Here is a 12,183-nt window from a genome sequence, read left to right as displayed (position 1 = left end):
GAGAAATTTAATTGACTACAACCATTGCAAAGTTATTATCCAGTTACAAGAGATTTCTAATCAGTATATAAAAGTCTGTATAACAGATGAACAAATTCTGCTCAACTCTTAAGGCGATTTGTTTTCAAATGCCTAATTGCTCCATTTTTTTAAAAAAAGTTATGTTTCAGAGCATGCTTAACATACTGAATGTGTGTGTATATATATAAAATCTATGAATACTAAAGATTTTTTTTTTAAATCAGCAATCAATTTTCCCTGGAAGATCTTAACTTTTAAACAGATGACAAGTTTGTTAAATTGGCTGGGATAGGAAAAATATTAAAAACACCATGGTTACTTTTATTTTTAAAACAAGTTTAAAAAAAGTTATTAATGTAGGGCCTGATCAGAAGGCTACATAAATTGATAGATTCCCACTGACTTCATCGGGCTTTGTATCAGGCCTATAGAATACACAATGGTACTTCTAACTGGAAGAAAAGGCTTTATTGAAATGATCTAAATAAAAATTCATGAAGTCACCATGTTTTAAAAACTGAAATTCTAAGAGCCCCAAAAGATCTGTTCCATTGTTTTTACTTAAAAGACATCTAAGTAGAGACTTAATTCCCATTATTATGGTTTTGACTTTATATGCATTAGAAACATCTCACCAATACTAAGGGATAATAAATTGTATAAATGTACACTTTTGGTAACTAAGGGGAAATTATTCTCTTATGAAGGCCCAACTGTAAAGGCAACAGAAAAACATGTATTCTGGCAAAGGTGAGAATAAGTTATTTCTGTAATATATAGCTTAATCCTAATTTAAACATCAAACTTTCAAGCCTGATTACTCATCAGAATAACTAATTATCGGTATAACAATTAAAACAAAACCCACACAGTAGTCAGCTGTTATATTATTTAAACAAAACTAATGCTATGGCATTCCCAATCACAGGTAATCATTTCAATGGCAGTCAGAGAGGAGGCTCAGAAAATGCTCTTGCTTTAAGACCCAAAAGCAAACAGTGCATTAAGTCCACCACAGTGTTTACCAATCTGAATGTCAGACATTCGGTTTTAAAGTTCTTGGCCCAAGACTCAAATCTACACCTACAAAGTTTGCTTATCTCAGGACTGTCACTGCTCTTTTTATTTCAGCATGAAAGACATAGTTTGACCATATATATATATACACACACACACACAAGAAAGCATCAATGTTTTATTTGTGTGCATATATTGCACACACACAAAAGTGTATGTGTATACATAATTATATATATGCAAGCATACATACAAAACTGGTGCTTCCCCTAAATATGAATGTTGTATGCAACATGGCAATGTCGTTAATAGAAGCTCTTGAGAGGAAAATTAACTACCAAATGGGACATGAATATCAACTATTGAGCACATTCAGTATGTATAGCTAATCTTTAGGGTAGGCTTATTTACGACTTCTGCCAAAAAAGGAGGAAGGAAGGTCAATATTAGACAAGTTTAAGCTGCAGAATTTAAGGTATAAACAGATATTTAAGTATGTATTAATTGTTATTATGTAGTCAGGTTCACTAAGATTCCTTAAGCCTTTAAATTTAAACTTGTATTTCCCTATATAAACTTTTTGGCATGCAAGAGGAACATATAGATGAATACACTGATTGCTTCTACTATAACAAACATAGTTCTACCATTCCAAGGGTATGTAACAAGGATTCTAATTTACATCTTGCCAAACGTTGGTGACAGGAGGTTTTTGTTTTGAGTTTTGCATGTGTTTTTGTGTATGTGTGCATCTTCCTTTGTTTGTTTTTTTTTAAAAACCACATAAGTTTTCTTTAAATAAAACATTTACGGTATAATGTTAAAAACCCATCACGGAAAAAAAAATACTTGCATGGAGAAAAGCAAATTTTGTTCTTAGCACAGTACAAGGTAATGTCAAGATTTTAAAGACTAAGTTTTTGATTGATTCAAATCATGCTCTGCAATATTCCCATTCTCTGGAAACACAGCTGGAAAATTGTTATTAAAAGTTGCTGGAAACTCTAATGTAGCGTCAACATTTTGATAGCTCACATAAGAATTAAAGGACTGCTGTGGAAGTACTTGGCTATCAGGCATCTGCATGTATGCCCCTGACTGTGTGGTAGGGGGAATTCTTTGGCCAACTAGTTGCATTTTAGGTTCCCTGGGCTCCAGTTGTTGCTTGCTTTCTTCATCTGTGTCAAGACGGGTTAGCTTTTCTATCCACATGCGAAATTTCTCCTCTGTCTGCCTCTGCATCTCGGCAAAGCAGTTCATGGCCTCTTCCAGGACATTGCCTATGCAGTTCCTATCCCACACGGTGCCCCTGTCAAGCAATCCTGGAATTTCCCTGGTCGCTCCTCCAGATCCCCCAGCACGACTGTAGCCAGCTTTAAAGACATTGAGGCCATTTGATAAGACAACGTTAAGTAAGAACATTATAGTGTTTATTAAGGCATGCTAACTCAGGAAACAGTATTAACTTTTCTAACTATGGCCAGATGGATACAATATTGGGAGACCAATCTGCAGCCTCCAAATTAACCAGAAGCATTTACTTCAAAGTAAAAACCCACTGGGCACCACAGAGTTATTACTTCAAGTTCTTGGCTTTAAAAATATTTCATTCTAGATTTTTCTGGTAACTCTGCTGTCACAATGTGCTTGTAGGTTTTGGAAACCAAATTTAGTCCGATTCCCACAGAAACTTTAGATGCTTTCACCGTTGATTAAAAAAATCAAAACATCGTACAATATGTAACGATACAGTGCATACCTCCATTAAACTGCAATACAAAAATATAGATTTTAATGGATAAACCTCAATAATATACACATTTTACTTAAATAGTTAGCCCACCACCGCCACCACCATCAAGGGATGGGTAAACACACACACAACTGTACACATAACAGAGATAGAGATTGATACTAAAATTGTACTGTTTCAAGTAGCAAAACCCAAATTTTAGCCCGGTCAGCCTTTACTTCTAAAACAACACTGGACACTAAAGGAAGAATAAAATATCACAACCCCCCTCCCCCCCCCAATCTTGCATGTAGTAAGTAACACCATGCTGCTATATAGGGAAAGGAGGAGTGAAACAGCTTCTGTTTGTTTCTGATGGCAGGAAAGACTAACCACACCACAGGGGTAACCCATGTAAAGCCCAAGCCTGCTCAAATTGATATCAGTGGCAAAACTCCCTTTGGCTCAAATGTGAACAAGACCTGACCCTTATTCTCCACAGTATCAGAAAAATGGCATTTTGTTTCTAGGAGTCCCTCTTTCCTGGGTCCAGTGAGAAGGAAACTGCTTGCTCTCCCTTCTCAGTGAGGTGCTAAAATGACTGTCATTGAAAGGGTCAGAAACAATCTAAGCAGAGAAGCCCATCTTAGATTATTTTAGCTTCTAAACAAAAAAGAAAGGCAGCGGTAACCTATGCTTTGGTGCGCAAACTCCTCAAAATGCCACCTCAAACAAAAAGACAGTAACATGAGGATCTGAACCTGTATGAGGAAGAGTCAACAGCGTATACCTGGAACAGTTATGTTGTTCTAATACATAAAGGGTTACTTTATTTAGATGTTTTCACAACTAGACAAGGATCACATTAAGCTATTAAAAACAGGTAATTAACCAATAGAGTTTACATTTAAATTATTAGTATTTACTAATAAATTAATAAATACATTTAAGTGGGTTTTTTCATGCAGCTAAATTTCTGGAAGAGTCTGTTTGGATGTTTACAATTTTCTTTATAAACCTAATGACTTGCTATAGGATATGGGTGTCCTAGTAAACAAAGTCATCATTGTTTACAAAATCCATATGCTATCATATCTTATGAACAACAGAAAATACTTTAAAATGCAGAGAAATCACTGGATGACCTAGACCCAGAATGAGATACAGTAGTAACACATTATTGGGGCTTTATCTTTTATAGGAAATTACAGTGTCATTTAAACAATACATTCTCTGAGAAGCCATTTAAATGAGACATGTAGAAGAACCCTTAAATTTTATATAGCTACCAATAGTTAAAATTATTCTGTTCTTATTTTCTATTATTAGCAATACTATAGTTAAGGGTCACAGGGCATTTCCACTATGAGCCCCAGTTTAAGGGCTTATCACTCATCTGTTTTCATATCAAACAGGCTAAAACTCAGCATTCAAGTGCTCTATTCAATAGCAAACTGTTTTGTAATATTTGGTCTCAATTGTGTGGGCTGCATTTTATTTAAAACAAGGTTGTGATTAGAAAGTATAATTAAAAATGGCATCTTCCTCAACAGATCTGCTTCCTGTGCATATATTCAGGGTCACATCTATTTACTTACATTTTCTTCTTTTTACTTCCAAATATTACTGCAGATCAATACAATAAGAGTAAGCTGAACTCTATTCATGCTTGCTCATCAAGGGCTTGATCCAAAGTTCAGTTAAACCAATGGGAAACTTCAAAGGGTTTTGGATCAGATCCCAACAACTTGTTAACTAAGTTCTAACTGTCCAATCCTTTTTTATTATTGGTGATGATGGATAAGAAATAACCCAGACTGATGTTCAAAACCCTGAGATGTGTTTGCAGGGCTCGAAGCTAGAAAAAAAACACACATGCTTTTTTAACTTGTCAGCTGAAGGAATTTGATATGATAGCTGTTGAGACACAAATATGTAATCCTACACCATTTTTAAAGAGGCACTATTCAGAGTATAATTACACTTTAACTTAATAGTAGTAGCAAATATATCAATCAATCAGTTTGAGATACTTCTTTTGCACTTCTAAGTAAAAGATGATGTATGATTTTGTACATGAAATTTTACAGGAGACTTGTTTGCAACATGCCTCAGTCAACGGTTCAATTTTATTGGCAGATTTGCGTGCCATAAAGTCTAGTTTCAAGGTGCTTTTTGCATGATATTAAAACAACAACATTTATCTAATAGATCTCTCTGCACTCTGTAAACTTTATAGCTTTTGAATCTGGCTGGGACACCAAACAGCCTTGGAAACTTTAATGACCCTAAAGGGATCAGGATATAAATACTATGCCTCATCTGAAACATAGCAGCTCCAGCAGAATAACATCCCTCAGCACTGCACTGGGGCAGTGGTTTCAACACTGACTTAGAGATTAAAGCACCAGCTACTGAAATCACCAACACTGTCTATGTACAATAGATTCCACTTATTAGTAATCCTTTGATTGCCAGCAAAGAGTTGCTGTTACCCATCAGTTGTTGATAAGCAAAAGACAGCAGCCAAGGAAGGAAGTTCTGCTGGGGGCAGATGCCAGGGCTTTGCTTAAGGAGCAGGGGTGCTGGGACCTATGGAGCTGCAGTCTCTCTCCCTGAGCTTCCTTCCCTGTGTGGGGTCCCCTGGTATGGCACAACCCGGAGAGCACAGGGGGAGGTACCGCAGCTCTAGCATCCAGGCTGCAGCCCCTCTTCCTGCTACTGCTCTGCCCACAGCTCCCCCATCTCCTGTGTGAAGGAGAGTTTAAGAGGCTGAAGCCCTTAGAAGGAACTGCTATAGGATGTGCTGTATTTTTGCAGGGCTGCAACCGGAGAAAAGAAGTCCCAGCACTACCTTTCCAGCCTCACAAACCTGCCTGCAGGGGGTACTCTGCGCATTTTCAAATTGATGGTAATGGGATGGGATTGGTTCCTGGAAATATGTTGCCATTAACCGGAAGTTGCTAATATCAGGATTGCTATTAAGCGGAATCTACTATGTGCGTTCTTTTGGTCTCCCACCCAAGTAACAACTAGGATCAATGTTGTTTAATTTATGAGATCTGGCAAGATCAGTTTAAGATGGTATGCTGCATCTTGTCCCTAGCTATTAATAATGGGAGTCTCACTTGTTGATACACCAGCCCAGTACTTTTAAGGAAAATTGCATATTTTACAGCTAAATCTTTCCAAACAGATTTTTAAATATATCTGCTCTTGAATAATCATCCTCACTTATTCTCTTCGGTTAAAATTCATTCCTTGGCAGAGTGCCAACAAAAGACCTAGGTACAAAGCTTAGGTGAAACTGAAATGGTTCATATGCTTTGCGCTGGCCCTCTGCACCGATGTAAATTGCACCATGTGTTAGAAAGGCCTGCATACTAAAAATCCTTATGAATATATAGGTAATTTACAAACATGAAATGGCAACTTTTCCAACTTTAATATTTCAGCTTTTAACAATATTCCCCCATATATTAGCCTAAAACATGGATTAATGCTCTTTTTAACATTCAAAACTGTTTTTGACTTATAGTAGCGCACAATGGTGTGTGGAATAACAATATTATGTTTTTATAGTTTAAGAAGAGTCAAATTGTTTTAAGCCAAATATTGATTCCTAGGATCATTTTGCATGCCGAGTCTTCTTCATCCAGAGCCAGTTGTACAGTGAAATTGGAAATCCACAAAGAACAAAGCCCTAAACAATAACAGAAGTGCTAGCGGAAGCTGCTGTATCATATTTTATCAGTGCCCAAAGTGAATGCCATCATGTATCCAACGATACAATGCATCTTGTATTTTAAAGATCGAACATCAATATTGGCATACAATAGAGGCATCTTAATTTGCATTAATTAGCAAGCCATTGTGGTTTAGTGGACTGGATCCCAATTCAGTGCCCATTGAGATAAATGAAAAGGTCCTCACTAACTTCAATGGGTGTGGGATAGTGCCTATAGTGCGTAAAGGAACAACGTCAAATATTCAAGAATACTGCCTCACAGAATGTACTTTTGTCATGTATGCCACTAATCTAGTTATAATTGTAATGAACTATTAGTAACGAAACCTCATCATAACACTTTGCTATTCAGCCTTTGCTGAGAAGTGAAATAAGACTGCTAATATTTTAATGAAAATTATCGGGTTTGCAGATTAGCAGTGAGAATTGAAATTCTATTGCAAAATAGTCTGGTTCAGAAATCGTGTGTTTGAGTGAAAGCAGAAAAGCTAGTAAGATTGTTTATGTTTAAGGTATCATTATGCATTTATTGGGATATTTTTCTTCTTAATAATCATTCCAAACTCATTGCGAAAGCAATCATATTGTGGGGTTCAAAAATCACTTATCTTCATTCTTAAAATGGAAGATGTTCAGTGAAATCCTTTAGGATTAAAGACCCAATTGTATCCTATTAAGTACATCACTTTAATTTTCAACCTACCCACAGGTTTAAAACAAACTTTTTCTCTATAACTGTAAAATAATTGTACATGTTTTGACAGAAGATGACAGCAGGAATATTTTATTCTTTTTTACTGCATCTCTACATATCTGTGCTAAGAAAAACACCTATAGCAAAGTTATAATCTTGGAGCATCTTTGCTGGCATGTCTAGCATGCGCATGAAAAATAGCTATGTCTGCAAAACAGCATCTACGGTAAGCTGCTGAGCCAATTTTGAAACAACTCATTAGTGCAAGAGCATCCAAACTTTAGGACACTGAGGGTTACAGTGTCATAAGTCATTTGCATAAAGAGGTACAGAATTTTTCAAAATAAGTGAACACATTTGCTCATTCTTATATTTCCCTTGATAGATGCACAACAGTTTCTTGTTACTGAAGTTCCGGTGCAATTAAACCGGCAGTTTATCACCCTTTTATCATCAATAGGGGTAAATATGGCTGAACTTGGCCTTCAGGCTGCACGTTGGGCCGCTCTATACTAGTGTCTGAGTGGTCTTTCATTTTTTAAGTCTTTAGACGGTCCTATTCACAACACAATGTCAACTCGCTATGCTCTCTCAATGCTCTCTATTAAGAGAAATAATTATGACTTTAATATAACCAGTTCACCCAATTCAAAGAAGGATCAAGCAGAATAAATATTTATTTTAAGTAAAAGTAGTCATGCCAGATCATTAGTGAGCCACCTACAATGGGACAGTTAGAAACTCAGATCAGATTCAAAGCTCAAGTACACCTATAAAATCTATTAATTTTCACTAGCCCACAGAGCAATAGGATTCATTCTGGATCATCTCTCTCACGACCCTTTTCATTTAAAGGGTAACTGAAATGTGAAAGAATATATTCTAATCACTGCATCCAATTGGCAAGGATTCATTTAAAAAGATGAAGTATGTCTTAAACATCACTTAAAAAAAAGAATAGTCAAAGAGAAACCCACTGTTTAGTGTCAATCAGAACACATGGGCTATGAAAGAAGATATGCAGGTCACTGCTGTCCCCTAGTGTTTTGTATGCTCACTCCTTGTGTCACATGTAAAATTAGGCCTTGATGCAATGTCCACTGAAGTCAACGAGAGTCTTTCCATTGATTTCAGTGGGCACCGGATCAGGCTCTTTGAATGCGAGCTCTTCAGGGACAGGACTGAGGGCCAGATTTACAAAGGTATGTAGGCACCTAAAGATGCAGCCAGGTGCCTAGTGAGGTTTTCAAAAATTCCTAGGCACCTAACTTCCATTGCAATCAATGAGAGCTACGTGCCCAGGTGCTTCTGAAAACCCCACTAGGGCTTATCTGCAACTTTAGGCAGCTAAATACCTTTGAAAAGCTGGCCCTGGTCTACTTATTTGTTCCGAAGGACCTGATCCATAGCCCACTGAAATCAATGGGAGTCTTCAATGGGTTCTAACTCAGGCCCCAAGTGCTGAGGACGCTCTAAAAACAATAAATAATGAGACAAGTGACTGTCAAAGTTATCAGTTACGTTGTACTATTTTAATTGGTAAATATAGCTACTTAACCACTATTAAATAAACCTCTATTTTTAAAAACAAAAAACAGAATTAACCACATAATTATGGAATTCTGTACCTTTCCATACCTTCCAATGATAAACTGCATTTCATGTGTTCAATCTACATCCTAGCAAAGAGATGCAGCCTTACAGAGTATAAGCAAAATATCAGTTTTCAAACAGATAGACCAGCACCATTCACCATTATTAAAGTTGAAACAGTTACAGCTATTTGTAAAATCGTATGTAAATTCATCTTTATATATATTTAGCTGTCAAAGTTATTAAGACTGCCATTTTCCTTTAAATCTTTCTTTAAATTACAGAAATATGCTGTTATTTAGCATGCAGTTTATCCCCCAAACATCCTCTTTAGTTAGCAGAAAGGGGGGAAGGCAGATCCACCCAGGAAAGACTGGCAAACCGAAAATTTTATTTTAAATTTTATTTTATTTTTTAAGGTTGCCATACGATGAAGGTTTTGAGGTATAGTGTACTGGAAAAATAGTTCACACATAATCCTGACCATGGTATTTGCACCAATTAAATAACGAAGACTCACCAGACGAGAAACTTTAAGAACTTATCTTTCTTCTGCTATAAAAATCATGAGAATGCCCCAATAATTTGCTGCACCCAGCTTGTCAATATGGATATATCGGAGAATTCAGAAATATAAAAGTTATAGATTCATAGAACACAGAAGGATGGAACCGGCCTACTCCTAAAATTTTGAGACACCAGGAGTGGGGACAATTTGGGGCATGTACGAATAATTCTTATTTATGCACTAAAGTAAGTGGCCAGATTCAATTTGCATGAATGTAACTAACAAAGAGGTTAAGTAAACTTATAATTTGAAATGTAGAGCTGGAAAGCACAGCATAAGTGCAACACTGGAGAATGGGGCCTCATGGTAAAATGGGCAATAGATATGCCATGTTATTTCAAACACAGATGCTGAGGTGCTGTTGTAATATATTAAAGTGCAGTTGCCCACTTATAATAATGTATTGGCTAATTAGGCTGTTATGATTACCACCGTCTAACCAGCACTGATAAGAGTTCATATATGTTTACAAAGAAAAATCTGAACATTCCAAGATTTAAGATAGTCCCTTCTACAATTTGCCGTTGTGCAAAAGCAAACTGAAAACCTCAGAACAGATTTTAAAATTTGCCATGTCTTGTTAATACACTGCAGTCTTCAAATTTACATAGAGCTGCAGTTCTCCTGGTTTTTCTCAAGGGTCACTCATCTAATTTAGCATGACAGCTGAGAAACGACGTCAAGCACTTTACAGTTCAGTTTAAAAAACATCCTCTACCTGGTATCTCTGCAGTGATTGTCTTGCTGCTCCCTGAAACCTCTTCATCATCTTCTGATGAACTCGTGCTTGAGTCACAGGTCAGGTCACTATCACTGGTACTGCTGTCCTGCAGCAGGTTGTATTTCTTGCGAGCAGCTGCCTCCCGTTTCTGTCTTAATAACCGGATTCTTTCTTTGTGCTTTTGGCTCCGATGACCTTTTACCTTGGTGACTCGTCCATTCTGCTTATCACTAGACTGTCGATTTTTCTTGGCAGCCATAGTTGATGTTTCACTTTCAGACCTGGATCGTCTCGATTTTCTCCCAACTGCAGCCCCAGAAACTCCAGAAGGGTCTCCCTCTACAGGAGCTTCAGCCTGACAGGGCTCATTCTCTTCTGCGGAAGACAGCGTATCTGAATCAGCCAAATGCCCACTGGAAGAAGGGGAAAGCATGCAGTGATTAGAAGAGTCACTCTCATAAATTTGGCCTGCTGTTGGCTTATCACTCTCTGTAGAGGCTAACTGAGACTCCAAGGAGTCCCGTCTCAGTTCCATCAGTAAGCATGGCATTGAGGAGAGCACCACAGAATCTGCTACAATGGGCACACCATCTTTCTGAGCACATGTGTCTAGTTCTATAGGTCCATCTTCACCAGGAGCTGCCTCTTGTTTTTCAGAGAGTTTTGGTGAGACTTCTGAGTCAATGAGTTCTTCTACTTTTCCCACCGCCTCCATCTTCATTTCAGAGTTCCAAGCTCCTCCTTGTCTCACAGCATGGAGTCTAGAGGACTGAGGGAACTAGATTAGGTTTTCAACAGCAAAGCAACCTGCATAAGAACAGAACAGTAATGACAATTTACTCAAATAGCAAAATCACTTCTACTTTTTTGGTCATGTCCACAATTTCACCCAGTGAGACCACTTCTTTATTCAGTTAAAGCTTGTATGGTACATTACAATTTTGGCTGTGGTACTTTTCTTTAGCTTCTGCCTTTTCCTGGTTAACTCAGTCTGTTATACTGAAATGCTTAATGCTTTCCCTTTCTTAATGAACGATGGCACTATCATTGTACAAAATACACTTCAATCTGAGCTAGTTATCACAACAGATCAGAACTAAAAATGACTGCAGTTTCTAAACTCTTACTTTGGAAAGAGTAAATTAATACAATATAAGCAGATTTTGAACTTTTATCTAGAAGCAATTTTTAATACACTTTTAATACACTTTAAAGGAAACTATGTCGTCACCCCTGGGGAGGCCACCTTTAGGGGTGACATCATAGTTCAGTTTCCATGCCAGTGGGAACCCAATGAGTGTTAGCAGTCCACTTCGAGTGCCACTAAATCTGCTGAGGCTCTGGTTTAGTACCAGCCCAGAGAGAAGTGGCGTTGATGGTTCACTTACAGTAAAGTACTAACAATACTTCATACAACATTTAGGTGCTCCTAGAAGGTCTCAGATATGAGAATTGACCCATCCTGACTGGGTTTAGCTGATAAGATTGGTCAAAGGAACAGCATAAAATGGCAGAGCCGGTAACAGGAAACACTTTCTATCCACACAAAGTTTCAATCGCATCTTTTACTTCACGTTATAGTTTGATAAACAGCACTGTTCCATCTTAAATGTTAAAATCAAGCTGTATAGAAAGCTAACTTATAGGTCCCCAACCACTGTAGTATCTGAGCACCTCCAAAGTATTATAAATAAAAATAGCATTAATTCTTTAATCTTTATCATAGATTCCTTCCATCCACATTTGAATTTCAACTTCAACATACCGTAAAACCAGTGATGAGCTCCCAAAAGCCTAATAACTGGTTCCCTACCGGGTCCTCGGCAGCATTTCAGCGGCAGGGGCATCTTCACTCGCTCCGGGTTTTCGACGGCAGGTCCTTCACCCGGAGTGAGTGAAGACACCCCCCACCCCCACGGCCGAAGATCCAGTAGGGAACCGCGCAGTGAGTACAAGCCCTACGTGCCTGTCTCCCCTCTCCCCCCATCCGACCCCAACCCACGTCCTGCCCTCAACTGCCCCCCTCAGAACCCACAACCCGTCAACTCCCCCCCCGCTCCTTGTCCCCTGACCACCCCCTCCCGAGACC

General features: G+C 38.0%; 1 protein-coding gene across 2 annotated transcripts in view; it reads right to left on the bottom strand.

Moving 5' to 3' along the window:
- Positions 1-12,183, bottom strand: part of C6H18orf25 (chromosome 6 C18orf25 homolog) — a 74,783-nt gene that overhangs the window by 46,252 nt on the left and 16,348 nt on the right. Inside the window, exons 2-3 of one of the 2 annotated variants that reach the window (XM_034773260.1) lie at positions 10,092-10,901; positions 1,204-2,411 (exon numbers count right to left, since the gene is read on the bottom strand). In XM_034773260.1, the coding sequence (XP_034629151.1) occupies positions 1,951-2,411; positions 10,092-10,815 (1,185 nt within the window). In that variant the 5' untranslated portion in view covers positions 10,816-10,901 and the 3' untranslated portion in view covers positions 1,204-1,950. Of the gene's footprint in view, positions 1-1,203; positions 2,412-10,091; positions 10,902-12,183 lie in introns of those variants that run through there. The other variant, XM_034773258.1, reaches the window with a different exon arrangement.

Source organism: Trachemys scripta, chromosome 6 (genome assembly GCF_013100865.1).
Source record: "Trachemys scripta elegans isolate TJP31775 chromosome 6, CAS_Tse_1.0, whole genome shotgun sequence".
Taxonomy (NCBI): domain Eukaryota; kingdom Metazoa; phylum Chordata; order Testudines; family Emydidae; genus Trachemys; species Trachemys scripta.
This window is presented reverse-complemented; position numbering and strand designations above follow the sequence as displayed.